The following is a 20,252-nucleotide window of genomic DNA, read 5'->3' as shown; positions in this document are numbered from 1 at the left end:
ACGAAACATGAACCACCTAAACGAATTCTGAACATCTTCTCCTTGAATTCATTCTTGGGACATGCCTTTGCGGCTTACTTCTGGATTTCATTAAATCATATAATAAGAAATTATTCCTGTAAGAATAAAGTAAGCAATTCATTTAGAATATGAGTTGCCATATTCTTCATATATAGCACATATCTGATACTTATTTAAGGCGAATTATCAACAGAAAGAGGGAACAATCAGTAAATCGAAACTTCCAAGCAGTTCAAACTTCGGACCTTTGCTTTTCGCGTACAAGTGTTCTACCGACTAAGCTACCCACGCACGACTCACGTCTTCACAGCTTTACTTCCGCCACTAACTCATCTCCTACCTTGCATCTCCTACTCTCCCAATTATTAGATCATTACATGAGCTTAGATGAGCAATCCCGCGAAATGTAGGAACAGACGGCGAAGCAATACGTACTTACGTCATTAATTATCGTAGAAGATAGCTTGGTAAAGGCGTATTTCCATTAGAGCATTTATAGATTTCTAAAAAGCTTTTGACAATATTGACTGGATATATTATCAGGGATATAATACAGGGAGCGAATAGCTTATTAGAACGTTTAGAGAATTCAGACTGCAGTTACCACACTTCAAGGGCATGTAGAAGAGATGGTAACACGGAATGGAGTCCATTGCCCATGCTATGCTAACTGTACATAGAACAAGGGGAGCAGAGATGCTGAAGACATAAATGGTTTAAGGTTTCCTGATGACACTGCAGTTCTGTCAGAAATGGCAAGGCAGAATGGATAGCGTGTTACGAAGAGGTTATAAGCTGATGGTCAAAAAAAAAAAAAAAAAAAAAAAAAAAAAAAAAAAAAAAAAAAAAAAAAAAAATGGGGGGGGGGGGGGAGGAGGAAGAGAAATGTAGTGCAGTCAAATTAAATCAGGCGATCCCGATGGAATTGGTTTAGAAAATGAGACTGGGAAACAGCAGATGAGTTTTGAATTTCAGGCAGCAAATAATTTATTAACTCACAATCGTCTAAATAGAGAGGATATAAAACGGGGACCGGAAACAATCAGAAAAGCTTTTCTGAAAAAGAATTACTTGCTCATGTAGATACAATGTACAGGACGTTAAGTATGAGTGTCATTAATGAACAGTACACTAAAAGTCTGTAATAAACCTCGCATTCTGTGGAAAGATGATGAAAACTTTATTGCCTATTTTCACAGTTTCCAAAGCATGAATCATCTTGAACGTTAAGAATGTAACAAGAAAGAGAGATACCTTGCATACTCTGATGTGCGTCAGTTTTTCAACAATAATCACCTTTACACACATAATCCGCTGATACAACCGTAATCATCGTATGACAAAACTAATACTTGTTGATTGCATGCATCACCAGTGAGGTGAAAAGTGTGTCGCTATGATCTTAGCTTTATCAGCCCTAATAATTATTTATTTTGTTAACTGAAAGACGTCGCGTCGTGTCAGTAATATTAATGTTAACAGGCCGAGGCTGTGTCAGCGGCGGCTTACAGCTGCGCATGGATGGAGGCGAATGAAAGCTTCAAGCGAGCGCTGAGGATCCTCATCAGCCGCGCGCAGAAGCCGCTGGTGATCACGGCCGGGCACCTCTATCCCATCAACAGGCCTGCCTTTGTTTCGGTTAGTATGCAAGTATGTGCGTGAGAGCTATATCTGGTGGAGTAAAATCCGGATTTCAGGTGATTTATCACACAAGGGAATGAGTGGACAGTGAATGATCGTTTCTTTGTTTCTCTCTTGTGCGTTGCTAAACAATTCATCGAACTGCGATGAAACTTTGGGCTGTTGTTGTGCGTGCACCAACGAAAGTTTCTGAATTAGTACAACCATTTTGCAATAGGTGTTGCACTAGCTATTTCAACTATTGAAATTGATTAATTTTTGTCGGCTCACCTGAGAAAGTTTCTGCTTATTAGTACATCCATTTCACGGTAGATGGCGCACGAGTCGTTTCTACAAGTGTGTCTACCTGGTGTCCCACGAAGGCTCATATAGTTTGAACTTCAGTAACTCGAACAAAAATAAAACTATGAATTTTAAAACAGGAAGATTTTCACGATGTTGTTAATGATGTTTTAACATTGAAGATGTTCAAACTGCCTCCCACCGGCATCAATACAATGTCTGAAATGTGTCGTGGTTGCTATTAGAAATAATTTACATTTTATCACAATCCCCTCTTGTATGTCATCCCGGAAACGTGGTTTGTGGAGTGCACTGGGTCCTTCAGAGTTACCCACAGAATGAAGTCTGTCTGCTAGATCGGTAGATCTGGATGGAAACACTTCCTCATTGGCCTATACACATCTCAACAAATGTTTCAGCCAGAAATTGCCCCGAGTCATGTGAAAGGCTTGTTGAAGAAAACAACCTTCATCTTGCTACAGCTGGTGAACATCTAATACAGTTTGTACCTTCAATATGGTAAGGTACTTCACACATGTCACTCTTCCATCAAAAAAAACAACGGTCATACAACTCCTCACTTGTTGGTGGACTCTGACAGTTATGGTGAGAAGGTGGTAACCTATGACATCATCACTGATGTCACCTCTGATTCATCATATTTCCCCAGACCTCCACCCCTTCACACCTCTGACAAACGCCAACGACCCTGCACATGAAATGGTAGGAAACTGAAACAAATGGGGTTTTCCATCTAATCCTATGACGTCACTGTGGAAGTAGAGCTGTTGTCCTCAGTATAATTATCCGGAAATTGAAAAATACTAGATTTCACATCATCAAGCTTGTCGAAGTAGGTCATTTATGCTAAGCATTAGAGGTCTGCATTATCTCCGATTTTTACCGGCGACTCCCGCTCGCCCCTCCGGCTCTCGGGAGTATGCGGCCGAGCGTCCGCTTCCGCCGGCTGTCGGCAGCCGATCGCCAGCGCTCGGCCGAGTGCGCCAAACGCTCGGCCGGTCGCCAGTAACCGGTGGACTCAGTACCAGCGAGCGGCGCTTCGTCACACTCCTTGAGATCAGAGGCCACCGCTTCACATTAACCACTCACTAATTCCTTTTACAAATGTCTTTCGTTGTTTACTACCAGTTCTATGACCTAAATAATACACTTGTATATGTTACATTTGATGTTTGTTAATATGTTGCAGACTACTGGAGTTTCCACGTTGAGGTTATCATGTATTCCAGTAATTGTAACGTTAAAAACTGTGATGTCTGTGCCGGCCGCTGGTGGACGAGCGGTTCTACGCGCTACAGAATGGAACCACGTGACCTCTACGGTCGCAGGTTCGAATCCTGTCTGGGGTATGGATGTGTGTGATGTCCTTAGGTTGGTTAGGTTTAAGTAGTTCTAGGGGACTGATGACCTAAGCAGTTAAGTCCCATAGTGCTCAGAGCCATTGGAACAATTTTTTTGTAATGTCTGTATTTAGTATTTTGTTCCGTTCGGTAGATAAACGGGAACACAGTAGTCTAATCATGGACTATGTGTAGCCTATCTCCAAACTCGGCCACGTATACGTTGTACTAATAATATTGAATGCAGGGTCGGGAAGGAATGACGGAGTTAAAAGTAATACTCAAGAAATTTTGTTGCACAAACGTTAATTTCTGAACTAATTATGACCTGTAAATAATGTTACAAGTGAATCATGACTGTACAATTCGTTTTTCGTCATTGGTGCTCCCTAATACACAGGCGTCATTTGTATTCCTGGAACTATTACTACGCCTGGCGGTTTGAACTTGTTCCTGTGAAGTCAATGAAAGTGGAATCATACATTTATAGAGTTTGAGAAATGTTTCCTTCCTTGTGATTACGTGGTATGTTGTGAATACTTACGTAATTGTGATGGATCACTAAGAGATCATCCATCTTGTCTGATTCCATGCACGATCTTTTGCTGGACAGCAGGTGACCGGCCTGGCTAAAATTTCTCTCGCTGGCAGCACTAATGGAAGGAACACAGAGAACTCTTCTAGCTATCTCCGACAGCCTTGGAAGTAACCCCGCGTGCGTTTTCCACCACTGCAAAATTTGGCCTTCGGCACAGATACAGTCGGATTTGGAGAGCGAAAGGTACCTGTCGAGTTCATTGGTAGTAACTGTGTGTCAATCTTCGTCGTCCTCATCCGAACTCCAGTCCATCCTGGACTTTTTCATGGGAAGAACTTGGTCACTGTTTGCTTGAATGGACTCTAAACATGAATGAAAACATCCGTAAGATATTCCGGTCACCTTCAAATATGTATAAAGCGTAATCAGAATTACTGGTTACTAAACGACTATATTTCAAAAAATGGTTCAAATGGCTCTGAGCACTATGGGACTTAACTGGTGAGGTCATCAGTCTCCTAGAACTTAGAACTACTTAAACCTAACTAACCTAAGGACATCACACAGATTCATGCCAGAGGCAGGATTCGAATCTGCGACCGTAGCGGTCGCGTGGTTCCAGACTGTAGCGCCTAGAGCCGCTCGGCCACTCCGGCCGGCGACTATATTTACTGTGACATTATATATATACATATCGCACAAATTACATGAAACCGCATTGTGGAATGTTTAAGCTGCGAAACCTTTCCCAAAAATCACTCTGTAGACGTAATAAATGTTGATCTAACGAAATATGGCAGATTAGACAAACAAACATTCGTTCACTAACTGGTTTCAGTGAATGAACCTTACCATTTACGGGCAGTTCCGAGTACAATCGTCCAACTTCAGCATACGTTCTAGCGTTGTTACCTTTGCAGTTTCCAAATCCTACCTCGCTTCTTTAAAGGGGGTTAGAAAAGCGACAACGTCTCGTACGCACTCTTCTTGGAAGGTTTCTGAGAGTGTCGATTGCCCCCGGGGATTCTAGTAGATCTCGAATATCGTCGATTTGACTTATGACGGAATTGAGCATTAACAGTACACTGTTCCACCGAGTTACAGCTTCTTGCTTCACAGAGTGCCCCAGACGCCCCGAGTGACCCGATCTCTTCAAATAGCCTACTATAGCTCTTGTTGATAGTAGACACGACAGGATTTCAGGGGCTTCGTCTTCTAAAAACGTCTCTTGAAATGTGTGACGAAGCGCAGTCATCAAGCAGTGATCAAAGCAAGGCAAACGGTCCTAAGATTCAAGTGCCTTCTTCATATTAGCTCCTTGGTCGGTGACAAATTAACATTTCGTAAGATCATTCTTGTTAATTCCTAACTCAAGCATCCGCTCTTCGATTTCGTGTCGTATGTTCTCTCCTGTCTTAGGTACGTCCGGAAACTCGGTTGTTATCAAAACAAACGTTTCTAGCCGCCACTCATATTTCACATAATGCGACGTCACAGCCTAAACATTTCTCTTCTTGTAGTTATCAGACCACAGATCAGTGTCTAAAGCGCACATTTTGTTCTTTAAGGCACATATTAGCTTGTGACCATTGTCACCCATATTTTTTCTGCCTTTTCTTTAATATGCCACGATACAGTGGTAGGGTGCGGAAGAACATCTTCTGTACTGACTTACCCGTAAGTGGCGCCAATATTGATGAGCTCCTGCGAATAATTCTTGAAGCCAATCTTACTACAAGTATTTAACGGTAGCAAATCTATTCCACTCATATCGACCAACGTATCAACAACAACTTTCTGTATGCTACTTGGTACTGCAAGTGGCCAGTGGACTTCTGCTCCGCATTTACTTTTGAAGTGCCGAAGCATATCTGTTGTGCTTGACTGGTATGAAAGTATGGTATTACATGTGGTACATTGCACGAAACCAGCAGAATCCTGCGTGACAGGATCCACTACAAGTGCAAACGATTTCCAAGCTTCACTTTTCGCCTACTCTTCCGACATATCTTTCTTCTTCGGGACTAATGAGCCGCTCCTAATTCTCTCCATAAAACTTCTCTTCGTTTCATGAATGGAACGTTTACGACCTATTATTGGTTTACCCACAACGCTGTCTGGGCTGCTCAAAGCCAGGCCGCCATCTGCGTTTACACACGGTTTCTAATGCGATTCGGCACTGTAGAGAGCACGACGGTTGTACTGTCACCGGCCGAGATTGTGAGTACAATCGAGCGCTCGGCAGTGCTCGTCAGTCCAACCGATAACCGAGAGGTGGAGGACAACCGGCCACATGGTGCATTAGACGGCCACAGCCGTATTGCAGCGTGGGACTTCCCCAGCCGTCGAGCAGCTGCACGAAATGGGAAATGTTACAGCGGTAGTTTTCTTCGAAATGCAGAGCTCTACTAAGCATACTAGGCCAGCCGGTGTGGCAGAGCGGTTCTTGGCGCTTCAGTCTGGAACCGCGCGACCGCTACGGTCGCAGGTTCGAATCATGCCTCGGGCATGGACCTGTGTGATGTCCTTCGGTTAGTTAGGTTTAAGTAGTAAGTTCTAGGGGACTGATGACCTCAGATGTTAAGTCCCATAGTGCTCAGAGCCATTTAACCATTAAGCATACTAGTGCAATACTAGTGTAGACCTACTATGATGTCAGAAACCAACACGACGACTGGACACGGTGACCAGAGCACACTGGCACATCGCTATTATGTCAGAATCCGAGATGATGGATTTTGGACACTCGCGTTGCTCTGTAACGTTAGATTCCAAGGCACTTGAACAAAAGAAAGTTAATTGCCTGCTACACAGTACATATTCCTGAAGGGACCATTAGGGCTACTAACAGTGTTAAGGTCACTTGTCGTACGTCCTAAATTAGAAAAGTCCCCTCCAATATCATTACAACAGGTGTTTTAGTTTGCACAGCATTTACACTACTGGCCAATAAAATTGCTACACCACGAATATGACGTGCTACATACGCGAAATTTAACCGACAGGAAGAAGATGCTGTGATATGCAAATGATTAGCTTTTCAAAGCATTAACTCAAGGTTGGCGCCGATTGCGACACATAAAACGGGCTGACATCAGGAAAGTTTCCAACCGATTTCTCATACACAAACAGCAGTTGACCGGCGTTGCCTGGTGAAACGTTGTTGCGATGCCCCGTGTAAGGAGGATAAATGCGTACCGTCACGTTTCCAACTTTGATAAAGTCCGGATTGTAGCCTATCGCGATTGCGGTTTATCGTATCGCGACATTGCTGCTCGCGTTGGTCGAGATCCAAGGACTGTTAGCAAAATATGGAATCGCTGTGTTCAATAGGGTAATACGGACCGCCATGCTGGATCCCAACGGCCTCGTATCACCAGCAGTGGAGATGACAGGCATCTTATCCGCATGGCTGTAACGGATCGTGCAGACGTTTGCAAGACAACAACCATCTGCACGAACAGTTCGACTACGTTTGCAGCAGCATGGACTATGAGCTCGGATACCATGGCTGCGGTTACCCTTGACACTGCATCTAGGGCAGGAGCGCCTGTGATGGTGTACTCAACGACGAACCTGGGTGCACGAATGACAAAATGTCATTTTTTCCGGATGAATCCGGGTTCTGTTACTGCATCATGATGGTCGTATCTGTGTTTGGCGACATCGCGGTGAACGCACATTTGAAGCGTGTATTCGTCATCGCCATACTGGCGTATCACCTGGCGTGATGGTATGGGGTGCCATTGGTTACACGTCTCGGTCACCTCTTGTTCGCACTGACGCCACTTTGAAGAGTGGACGTTACATTTCAGATGTGTTACGACCCCTGGCTCTGCCCTTCATTCGATCCCTGCGAAACCCTACATTTCAGCAGGATAATGCACGACCGCATATTGCAGGTCCTGTGCGTGCCTTTCTGGATACAGAAAATGTTCAACTGCTGCCCTGGCCAGCACATTCTCCAAATCTCTCACCAATTGAATACGTCTGGTCAGTGGTGGCCGAGCAACTGGCTCGCCACAATACGCCAGGCACTACTTTTGAAGAACTGTGGTATCGTGTTGAAGCTGCATGGGCAGCTGTACCTGTACACGCCATTCGAGCTCTGTTTGACGCAATGCCCTGGCGTATAATGGCCGTTACTACGGCCAGAGGTGGTTGTTCTGGGTACTGATTTCTCAGGATACATGCACCCGAATCGCGTGAAATTGTAATCAAATGTCAGTTCTAGTATAATATGTTGGTCCAATGAATACCCGTTTATCATCTGCATTTATTCTTGGAGTATCAATTTTAATGGCCAGTAGTGTATGTCATGCAGCATTGTCCGCCTACTTATTTCTTTATGTTGAAGCCCAATTTTAAAACAATATGCTGCATAGTAGGAACAATTGTGTCCTTATTCAAATAAACATTAGGGTGCTGGGCTCTTCGCCCCCCTACATACCCCCTCCCCCCCCCCCCCCTGCCACCCCGTCGCCACTGCAGTCGGAAACACGTCATTCGGAGCTGTAATGAAGCGTGCTGGGCCTTGTTTTGTGTAATGCTGAGCAGTACCGGGCGGCCGGGAAGACCCCTACACTGCTACTGCTATTGCCCCACTGCAGATATAAGACACACACAACACCAGCGAGGAAATCCGGAGTCACGTCTTCCTCAGCGTGTCACAGCTAAGCACGTAGTACGATTCACACATTTACTCTCTAGTGACATTAATGTGGCAATCCATCAAAAGCCTGAATAACCATCTTGTGCAGCGCGTGCGACTGTCACATGTGCAGGAAAACAATCAGTGAAGTTCTGCAGGGTATTGACGTGGCTGTGGAGCCAAGCTGGCTTCAGCATAGTGGCCAGATGGGCTGGATTTCTTGGCTGAGGATACATGGCGCGAAAAGGCCTATCGAGTCGGTTCTATAGTTACTCGACTGGGTTTTAATGTGAGGAGTCTGGTTGGCAGGAGAGTTCATCCTCGTGCTCTTTGATTCATGGACGTACAATGCGAGCTATGTGGCACATTGATTTATCCTGCTGGTAGATCCCATAAAGATGAGGAACAAACAAACTGCTTGCTGGGGTGTACACAGTCAACAAGGATGGATGTTTATGAGTGTGGGTTCATTATTCCTTCCAGAATTAAGAGCTCACCCTGGCAATGCCACTAAAACATTCCCCAGACCATAACGCTCCCACCTTCCAGCTGTTGCATGGTGTTTGCTTTTAGATGTTGGACGCCTTATACACCAACCGCCATCTGTCCAATGGAGCATCGAGCGTGATTCATCTGGAAAGGCCATGTGCTGGCACCCGTTGAGCGTCCAGTTGCGGTATTGGCATGCAAATTCCAACCTTCGTCGCCGGTGAAAACCAGTCAGCATGGGTGCATAAGCCATGCACCTACTGAAGAGTCTCGTGCGCACCAACTTTCCCTGAACCGTAATTAACTAGACGCTTTTGGTATCCCGTTCGTTCATCTAGGCAATCAGTTGCTCCACAGTTGCACATGTGTCCGCCCATACACATTTCCACAGCTGTCACTCACGCCTCAGCGCCAGTTCTGAATAGTATCATTTTTCCACACACAGTATTCTTTAACCGCTACAGCACATAGAGAGTTTACAAACTTATGTGTTTCGGAAACGTCTATTTATAGGGATACGTGAACATTTAAAGAATATTTCCTAACATTTGTGTTTTAGTAATATCAGTTATATGTTTTATTCTATATGCTTTTTTTATTAAATGAGACAGAGATGAGAGAGATAAATACTGATTTACTTTCACTTTGTTCATTCTGTTTAACCTATCATGTCAAGGAAATATACATAAATATGCTCACAATTCTCTAGCAACATTAGGTTCAAAATGGTTCAAATGGCTCTGAGCACTATGGGACTTAACTTCTAAGGTCATCAGTCCCCTATAACTTAGAACTACTTAAACCAAACTAACCTAAGAACATCACATACATCCATGCCCGAGGCAGGATTCGAACCTGCGACCGTAGCGGTCGCGCGGTTCCAGACTGTAGCCCCTAGAACCGCTCGGCCACCCCGGCAGGCCACCATTAGGTAATGATGAACCAGATGCGTTGTACGTGGTGTGTACACATAGAAATTCGTAGCAAAGATTTCCTCCGAAGTATTCTGGTGTCATCGTAATGACGTTACGAAGCTCAGTGGTTTACAGTGTTGGAATATCAGAAATGAATAACATAATACAAATTCGTAGTAGAGACATTTTCCGCATTCTCCTGATAGGCGTGCACTGTAAAGATTTATCACGGAATTCCATAAAATTTGTACAGAGAGGGATATCACGCGCTGGATGGTTTTGCTGCCATGTATCAGGTTCCTGAAAGTGAATGAACTTGTAGTATTCTCTTATATGGTTCTTACACTTTAATACAGGAACACTGTTTGCAACTGAGAGTTGAACATTGCAGTTATCTGTGCTGAATTCCGCTATAATTCAGATCAATTACAATCCAAAAGCACTACTTTCATGTCAGCAAACCGTGGCTTTTCATAATGTAACACTACATTGAACTCTTGACCTGAATTTGTTTCTTAACCATCAGTCTTCTGACTGGTTTGGTGCTGCCTGCCACGAAATCCTGTCCTGTGCCATCACTTTTATCTCAGAGTAGCACATGCAAACATGCAAACTACGTCCTTCAGTACTTGCTGGCTATATTTCAATCTCTGTCTTCCTCTACAGTTTACGCTCTAGTACCATGGAAACTATTCTCTCATGTCTGAAATATGACCTACCCTTCTGTCCCTTCTTCCTGTCAGTGTTTTTCTACATATTCCTTTCTCTGATTCTGCCGAGGACTTCCTCATTCCTTAACTTATCAATCCTCCTTATTTTCAGCATTTTCTGTTGCATCACATGTCAAATGCTTCGATTCTTCTCTGTTCCCGTTTTCCTCACAGTTCTTTCCTCATTAACATACACAGTCGTAATCCAAAGGTAATAAAATTGAGGCATAAGTTTGATACCAGTAGACTTTTCTGGTACAGGAATGCCATTCTTGCCCCAGATATACCGGTAGTCTGAGGACCTACAAATTTGTGACCATGGACGTGAAATAAAAGAAATTTATTCTACATTTTCGGGCCACTGTTCCATTTGCGACCATGTCGCAGGTTCTGAGACATCATGAACAGTATACTAGTGGTGAAAATCGGCACTACTATTCCACTTTTTCCTTTAGTTTATTGAATCGGTTGTATTGATGCAATATCCCAATTGGTTAGCTGTCAGGCAAATTTTGACATGACGCCCAGTTACCTGGTTGGTGTCGTGTCGGACTCGTATGTCTGCTGTGAGGCAGTATTTTAGTAGCAGTAGTGGGGTCTTACCTATCACCCCGGTACAGCACACTGCTACACATGGCTTGGCGGAGCTGTAAATAAAGTTTGCGGGTAAAGTGGTGTAATGGGGCGGGGGGGGGGGGGGGGGCTTGGCCTGGTGCTTGTTTAAATAAAGACACAGTTGTTCCTACTACACAGCACACAGTTTAGAAGTTTGGTTCAAAATGGCTCCGGGCATTATGGGACTAAACGTTTGAGGTCGTCAGTCCCCTAGACTTAGAACTACTTAAACCTAACTAACCTAATGGCATCACACACATCCATGCCGGAGGCAGGATTCGAACCTGTGACCGTAACGGAGCTCGGTTCCGGACTGAAGCGCCTAGAAACGCTCGGCCACAGCAGCCGGCTTGAAGTTTGGAGTTTAACACATATGAATATGTAGGCTTACACATGCATGACACATATGCTGGTCAAACTATTTTTCTTGAAAAATTTCGATTGAAAAAATGTGGAATTTGTGGTGGGACATCGTGGAATATTCGCATTTCTGGCCTACCTGTTTCATGAAGTTCCGTAGGTGGTGGCCTTACACGTAGTCTTGAAAATGACGACCGTAACGCAGGTGCGCTCCAACCAGAGAGCTGACGCTGCGCCTCTTTTGGCGGAAAAACGGAACATCGCAGATATTCATAGGCGCTTGCGGAATGTGTACCGAGACCTGGAGGTGAACAAAAGCACAGCGAGCCACAGGGCTATGCCTCTGCTATCACCACAACAAGTCGTGCAAACTCGTCCGATCTCGCGTGTGCCGATCTCCCGCACAGGTCTATGACTCCAGTAATGATTGGTCTCGCACTTTCCGACTTCCATGTGTTTGGGCTAATGGAGGATGTACACCACGGGAATCAGTAAGTGGAGGACCGGAAGGTTTCTGATGCAGCAAGACTTTGGCTCCAGCACCGATCATTTGAGTGGTAACATTCGGGCATACAGCATCTTCTAATAATATGGGTAAGCACGTTGCCTTGCATGGAGATTATGTTGAAAAATAGGATCTTGTAGCGAGAAGAGTGGGGAGTAATATGGTGTATTTGAATCCTGAATAAAACCAACTTAATTTCAGAAAAAAATGTTTTGCGTTAGTTATCGTGTACCCCCAATATTACGGTAAAAATTAGAGTGAGATAACGTGCGTGCTTTAGACTAGTCTGTCGGAATATGGCACTTGCTATATAGACTGGAACGTCTACTTCAAAGATATAACACTTTTCTTGTTTTCTATGAGAGTCTGTTCATCACTGTGTATGTGGTGTCACCGCCTGACACCACACTTGCTAGGTGGTAGCCTTTAAATCGGCCGCGGTCCGTTAGTATACGTCGGACCCGCGTGTCGCCACTGTCAGTGATTGCAGACCGAGCGCCGCCACACGGCAGGTCTACAGAGACTTCCTAGCACTCGCCCCAGTTGTACAGCCGACTTTGGTAGCGATGGTTCACTGACAAATTACGCTCTCATTTGCCGAGACGATAGTTAGCATAGCCTTGAGCTACGTCATTTGCTACGACCTAGCAGGGCGCCATTATCAATTGCTATTTATCTTGTGATGCATGTACCGTCAGACCGATGTTCACCAATTATGGATTAAAGTTAAGTATTCCAGAAGCTACGTACTTTTTTTACTAGACTCAACTCCTTTAACTGTTCCAGACCTCACGCCAGCCTGCGTGAGTTTAAACGCGTGCCCTTCGGCCTCCCGTCCTTGTGGATTGGCTGTCTTGCCAGTCCACAAAAGTGTAAATAATGCAACTTGCATCCAAATAGATCTTCTTACTGTAGTCAAGTCTTCGTCTACTCTACAAAGTTTGCTCCCCACAAATCTCTTAGTTATCAAACTGACTATTCCTTGTTGCATCACTATGTGACCTGGCAATGGATCCCTTGGCTCTGTCAGCTTGTGACACAAATTTATTTTTTTGCTCAGTTTGATTCAGTACTTCTTCATCAGTTCTTTTTACTGCCAGTCTCCATTTTAAATTACTCTCGATTTCGCCCATCGTCAGTTCATTTGCTGCCCAAATATCAAAATTAACCTACCACTTTTAGTTCCCCATTTCCTAATCTAATTGTCTCAGGGTCGCCTGAGTCAATACAACTCCACTACCCCTGTTTAGATTTTTTTATGCTCACTTTATTACTTCTATTCCAGAAGCTATCGATCCTGTTCAACTGGTCTTCCAAGTCCTTTGTCGTGCAGTTAGCAACATGTTCCATAGATCATTTGAACGATTCTTTTATCGAAATCATTTGGAACGAATGAGTTTGCAGCACATTGATACATGATAACTGTTAGCATTAACGAACACATTATCCTTTTATTCCTAATCTAGCGACTGCACTGAAAACAAGTATTTTTTTTTTTTAATTTTTAATTCTTTTACTGACTGCCAATGAAATCCTAAGAGAATAAACTCACGAATATGCACAAATGAGTTCGTCTTCCATTTCAACTGATACCTTCCATTCATGCTATACTGAGCATTACTTATGCTCTTGGATATGGTTTAGCGACTGTTCTGATGCGTACCTCATTACTTGGACAAAAGCCAATCATAAACGGACAAAGTAGTCTCTGTTTGCATAAAACTCATATAGCTACTTGGAAACCAGGAACCCTATGGATAAGATAAGGTCAAGAGGCACAGGTGATAACAGTGCTTTCTATACTGAAAGTGATATACTTACGTTTCTTCTCTGGTAATGGTTAGCATCATCATGACAAGAAACATCAAACATTTTTCAGTTTTTTCATATGTGGTATTATTGCCTGCAGAGAGTAACACATGTTATTTAATAAAATGTGAAACACTAATCAAACACATAGAAACTAGAGCATTTAGAGACAATGTAGACTCTCAGAAAATACAAAAATATGTTATCGGGTTTGCAGGATAATATTCTGAGGATGAAATCAGACTGAAAATAAGTAATTATAGTTAATAGTATACCTACAGTTTTTTTGCCATTTTCTTAAATTTGGTCTTATTTTACAGTTGGTGAATGCATCGTACACGTACTACGCATTGCTGTGTCAATTCAACAAACGCGCAAAGGAACGAGCGCTCTGAAACATCAGGCAAGATGGTTAATTAAGATGAATGTCAACCAACAGTTTATCGGTGTTTACCATTAGTTGTATTTTTCTGTATATTTTTGTATTGCAATTAGTAACGCAGCTAAGTCACGAGACTTGTATGAAGTATTAAGGAAATCCAGGCTCTGGAGAACAACAATTACAAAAACACTATTATAAAACGTCAGAAGCCGTGATGCACTTAGTTTGCCATTATTATTTCTATTGTCACTATGAGGCTACAACAGCATAAGATTAGCTCTACTTCTGAAACCCTTTCAATAAAATTTTCACCACCTATCAAAAATTATTCAAAGATAGAATATAATGTAACTGTCCTTTACCCAACGAATTGTGTGTCTTCCTGCAGAAAGTTATCAAAACCGTAAATTATAAGAAAACTTTAATATGCGTAATTTGAGGAACACCATATACATTGGAATTTCAATTGAGACTATATTACAGAGATTGTCATCCATGACAAGATGTCTTTACGTAAAAATAAGTAGTGCAGCAGATTTTTTCGTATTATAACACCAATTACTGATTTTTATTCGTTGTTAATTATAATTGTAGCCTACAAGATTACATGAGGTAGCAATTTCAAGTCATTCCTTTTTGTAGCATGTAGGTGTTTAAGTTTAGGCCATTTCTTCGAAAACAAACATTGTGAATTAAATCCTGCCTTATACGTGGGAGCCAACCCCTCTCCATAACACAATGTTGGGTGAGCTCTTATTTTGACCAGAAATTTCGAGCTCCAAGATTAGGGAATCATCTCGACTGATACCTCTATTAATTACATTTGCTCCTGGTAACAATCTTATTCTGGCCACGAGTGCTTCATTTCTTGAAAAATGCCATGAGCTACTGATAAAACGTTTACTGAAACAGTCAGTTTCGACCGCCCATCGTCATATTCATAAAAGCGTTTACGGCATCGTATTAGGCGAATATAAAATCACAGGAAGTCGGCTCTATGCGACACGCATCCGTTCACAGCTTTAACGTCGATTGCTGATATAACAGGATAGCACAGTTAATATATTGACATTATAATTTACATTGTGATATGACAACAGTGACAAATTTATCGGTTTATTGTCTGTCAAAGATCTTGTGTTTAAGAAGTTAATGATCGTCAGTCAACCGAAACTGGTTATTTAAATAAGGAATTTATCAGCAGATGAGTGCATAATGTCATATCTGCAAGCTGTGGGGCATTAGCTCCTGAGAATACGCTTTAGTTCTTAGTTTGGTGCCATACTGTTGCATAAGCATGCTGATCACACTGGCGCCCGATTGCATTTACCTCCGAAACGCTGGCCACCACCTACTAAAATCATTTACAAATCGAGGAGGAGACTATGTTAAGAGTAGAATTATTTCATATTTCTCTATATGAGACTATGGCCCGTAAGCCCCTGATATCAACGTTGGGTCAGCTTCCAACCTATGGGTAAGATTTCACTGCAGGTGCTAGATGGGCTCTGATTTTAAGTAACTATACGTACTAGAACCACTATAGCCCAGTAAGCAGCATGCCTACGCTGACGCACTCTTCATAGCTGCCATGCGGACCCCACAGAGACTTCGATGGTTAGGAGCCGGTGTTTTTTGCTTTAGACATCAGTCTGCGACACACTCTCGACGAATCTATCAGTAGCGGAGGCAACCAACCGCGATCCCTTGCTTAACGAGGTAATGTAGGCGATTCAGTACGGCTGGCAGGGGCCACGTCTAAACAAAACACAGTCGACGTCCCGAAGGTTCTTTTCGTTGTCACACATCCTCTGCATAACAAGTAGTGTCGAACTCTTATCGACCATGACTGCTAACGCCGGGATGAGATTCAGATTACGCTATCTCGTGGACACTGCACACTGGGGTGTGTGCAGCATGAAGTACTTAGAGCGGCATCAGGTTTATCGGCCAGGTGTGGACGCCACCATTCAACACATGGACCGGAACAGCCATTTCTTTGTTCTAGCGCTCCCGTCCGAAGCAACCTGGGCAAAGAGATTCCATTGATGTCACCGTACCATATCAGCAAGTGTGAGGATGACCTCTCAGATTTCCCATAAGAGGCGCAGATGGCTCTTACATTAATGTCTGCTACCAACCGTACTTTGTCTTCTAACTTTGAGAAAGAGGAGAAGCATCGAAAGTCAGATGCAAAAAAATGTGGCGACGACCCTTTCTAGAAATCGCTCTCCAGTTTCCTCACCATTTAATTTACTGGTCCAGCCCAGTCATCGGACGGAGCCTGGCTGAAATTCCACTAGTGTGCAGGTCTTATACAGATGTTCGAAATCACGGCCGGATAGTTCTAAATCGAAACCAATTCCGGTCGTGATAGTTTACATCGTCGACTAGAGCAAGATTAAGCAACCACAGCCATAACACATAACAACCCCACCCCACCAGCCTGATTCTCACTTCCAGCCCCAACCATACTTATGGCGAGATGGGGAGGGGGTGTTGTCTGCAACAACCAGAATGGGGGCCGACGCAGGTAAAAGCATTAAGAATACCAAGTACTTGGGGCAACCCCAACTGCAGCCTGAAAGCAGTATCTCGCCCCTCGGATCGAGCATTGGGATAGAGATCAGTCAACGCTGCAGTGGCGGCTGAAAGTAGCAATAATAGATTTTACAATATACGAGGGTTGGAACTTAAATAGTGGCGAGTATTTATTCACAACCGATACAAAAGAGTTACATGTTTGCCCCTGTTACTGTCCTTCAAAGCAGTCACCAGCGTTGTGTAGAACCCGTTGCCAGCGATGTGGAAAGCGTAGTATACCGTTAGCAGAGCCGTTTCTATTGATGGTGCGCCAATTGAGTGGGTATTTAACTGTTGATCCATTACGGTTTACTCTCTTTGGATATTCATTCTGGACTAATCTCGTATGCTTACAACAATCTTTCCGTGTTTTGGACTCTGTTTCTACCCAGCCGCCAGCCATTCACCAGATGTATTTCTTCGTCAGCGACCACTCCGAATTACATTCGCTCTGCCGATCACAGCAACATTACTGCGTGCCAGTTGATATTAACTTTCTGCTACCTACGTCGATTAGGACAAAAGACAGTATCAATACGACTCTGGTATGCCGACTTCAAGATATTTTTAACTGTCAATTATGTATAATTATAGGAGAGCAGTTACGTGGGGAGGCGCATCAGACTGACAGTTTATTAGCTGTAGCCCAGTGAGATTTGTGAAAATCTGGGGAAGTGGATGCCACTCGGTGATCATCGTTCTAGTACATTATGGTGTAAAAGCTTGTCGGTAATAGCCACGGAGTCTATGAAAAAAAAAGTGGAGGTGTGATGCGATCAGACGGTTGAACAATATTAATAACAGTTGAATTTCAAGTGCACAGGTTGAAAGTGACTGTGAGGTGGCCAAACCAAACCCTGTCATCACTATTGAACGTAACACTCACTTTTTTACCTTTTCTTTTTCAAAGCAGTCCCTCACCGAACACGTGAATTGGCTTGCTACGCTGTGTAGCAAACAGCACACAAAATAGTCTACGAACTGAACTATTAACACAAACGGCGAAACGACAGACACTCATTGGTAAGTCCCTGGCACGTGCCTGTCTAGTTTTCAGAGCGGCAACGTGGCTCCCGCATCCCGCTCCAGTGCAGTCGGTCGTCGGCTGGTCGCTAGGCAGCGGTGTGACGCTACTCTGAGTTGTCAATACTAAAGACTCAGCTCCCAGACTACAGTATAATACAGTACTAAATTTCTCTCATGCAGTCTGGAAGGCTGGTTTAAATAATGACGTATTATATATATATATATACTCCTGGAAATTGAAATAAGAACACCGTGAATTCATTGTCCCAGGAAGGGGAAACTTTATTGACACATTCCTGGGGTCAGATACATCACATGATCACACTGACAGAACCACAGGCACATAGACACAGGCAACAGAGCATGCACAATGTCGGCACTAGTACAGTGTATATCCACCTTTCGCAGCAATGCAGGCTCCTATTCTCCCATGGAGACGATCGTAGAGATGCTGGATGTAGTCCTGTGGAACGGCTTGCCATGCCATTTCCACCTGGCGCCTCAGTTGGACCAGCGTTCGTGCTGGACGTGCAGACCGCGTGAGACGACGCTTCATCCAGTCCCAAACATGCTCAATGGGGGACAGATCCGGAGATCTTGCTGGCCAAGGTAGTTGACTTACACCTTCTAGAGCACGTTGGGTGGCACGGGATACATGCGGACGTGCATTGTCCTGATGGAACAGCAAGTTCCCTTGCCGGTCTAGGAATGGTAGAACGATGGGTTCGATGACGGTTTGGATGTACCGTGCAGTATTCAGTGTCCCCTCGACGATCACCAGTGGTGTACGGCCAGTGTAGGAGATCGCTCCCCACACCATGATGCCGGGTGTTGGCCCTGTGTGCCTCGGTCGTATGCAGTCCTGATTGTGGCGCTCACCTGCACGGCGCCAAACACGCATACGACCATCATTGGCACCAAGGCAGAAGCGACTCTCATCGCTGAAGACGACACGTCTCCATTCGTCCCTCCATTCACGCCTGTCGCGACACCACTGGAGGCGGGCTGCACGATGTTGGGGCGTGAGCGGAAGACGGCCTAACGGTGTGCGGGACCGTAGCCCAGCTTCATGGAGACAGTTGCGAATGGTCCTCGCCGATACCCCAGGAGCAACAGTGTCCCTAATTTGCTGGGAAGTGGCGGTGCGGTCCCCTACGGCACTGCGTAGGATCCTACGGTCTTGGCGTGCATCCGTGCGTCGCTGCGGTCCGGTCCCAGGTCGACGGGCACGTGCACCTTCCGCCGACCACTGGCGACAACATCGATGTACTGTGGAGACCTCACGCCCCACGTGTTGAGCAATTCGGCGGTACGTCCACCCGGCCTCCCGCATGCCCACCATACGCCCTCGCTCAAAGTCCGCCAACTGCACATACGGTTCACGTCCACGCTGTCGCGACATGCTACCAGTGTTAGAGACTGCGATGGAGCTCCGTATGCCACGGCAAACTGGCTGACACTGACGGCGGCGGTGCACAAATGCTGCGCAGCTAGCGCCATTCGACGGCCAACACCGCGGTTCCTGGTGTGTCCGCTGTGTCGTGCATGTGATCATTGCTTGTACAGCCCTCTCGCAGTGTCCGGAGCAATTATGGTGGGTCTGACACACCGGTGTCAATGTGTTCTTTTTTCCATTTCCAGGAGTATATATATATATATATATATATATATATATATATATAACTCTCCGCTTAAGACATAATACGTATATATATAGGATGGCTCAAAAATGACCGTTATATTTGAAATGGCAATAAAAACTAAACGAGCAGCGATAGAAACACACCGTTTGTTGCAATATGCTTGGGACAACAGTACATTTTCAGGCGGACAAACTTTCGAAATTACAGTAGTTACAATTTTCAACAACAGATGTCACTGCAAGTGATGTGAAAGATATAGAAGACAACGCAGTCTGTGGGTGCGCCATTCTGTACGTCGTCTTTCTGCTGTAAGCGTGTGCAGTTCACAATGTGCAAGTGTGCTGTAGACAACATGGTTTATTCCTTAGAACAGAGGATTTTTCTGGTGTTGGAATTCCACCGCCTAGAACACAGTGTTATTGCAACATGACGAAGTTTTCAACGGAGGTTTAATGTAACCAAAGGACCGAAAAGTGATACAATAAAGGATCTGTTAGAAAAATTTCAACGGACTGGGAACGTGACAGATGAACGTGCTGGAAAGGTAGGGCGACCGCGTACGGCAACCACAGAGGGCAACGCGCACCTAGTACAGCAGGTGATCCAACAGCGGCCTTGGGTTTCCGTTCGCCGTGTTGCAGCTGCGATCCAAATGACGCCAACGTCCACGTATCGTCTCATGCGCCAGAGTTTACACCTCTATCCATACAAAATTCAAACGC

General features: G+C 44.4%; 1 protein-coding gene across 1 annotated transcript in view; it reads left to right on the top strand.

Annotated features, from left to right (window-relative positions):
* The window catches only part of LOC124545499 (odorant receptor Or2-like), a 104,697-nt gene extending 90,309 nt beyond the window's left edge, over positions 1-14,388 (top strand). The window contains exons 4-5 of the mRNA XM_047124443.1: positions 1,504-1,659; positions 14,217-14,388. Coding sequence (XP_046980399.1) covers positions 1,504-1,659; positions 14,217-14,291 — 231 coding nt within the window. The 3' untranslated portion in view covers positions 14,292-14,388. The remainder of the gene's footprint in view (positions 1-1,503; positions 1,660-14,216) is intronic.
* The last annotated feature ends 5,864 nt before the right edge of the window (positions 14,389-20,252 follow it).

Source organism: Schistocerca americana, chromosome 8, assembly GCF_021461395.2.
Source record: "Schistocerca americana isolate TAMUIC-IGC-003095 chromosome 8, iqSchAmer2.1, whole genome shotgun sequence".
Classification (NCBI taxonomy): domain Eukaryota; kingdom Metazoa; phylum Arthropoda; class Insecta; order Orthoptera; family Acrididae; genus Schistocerca; species Schistocerca americana.
The sequence above is the reverse complement of the archived record's forward strand: the minus strand, read 5'-3'. Positions and strand labels throughout refer to the sequence as shown.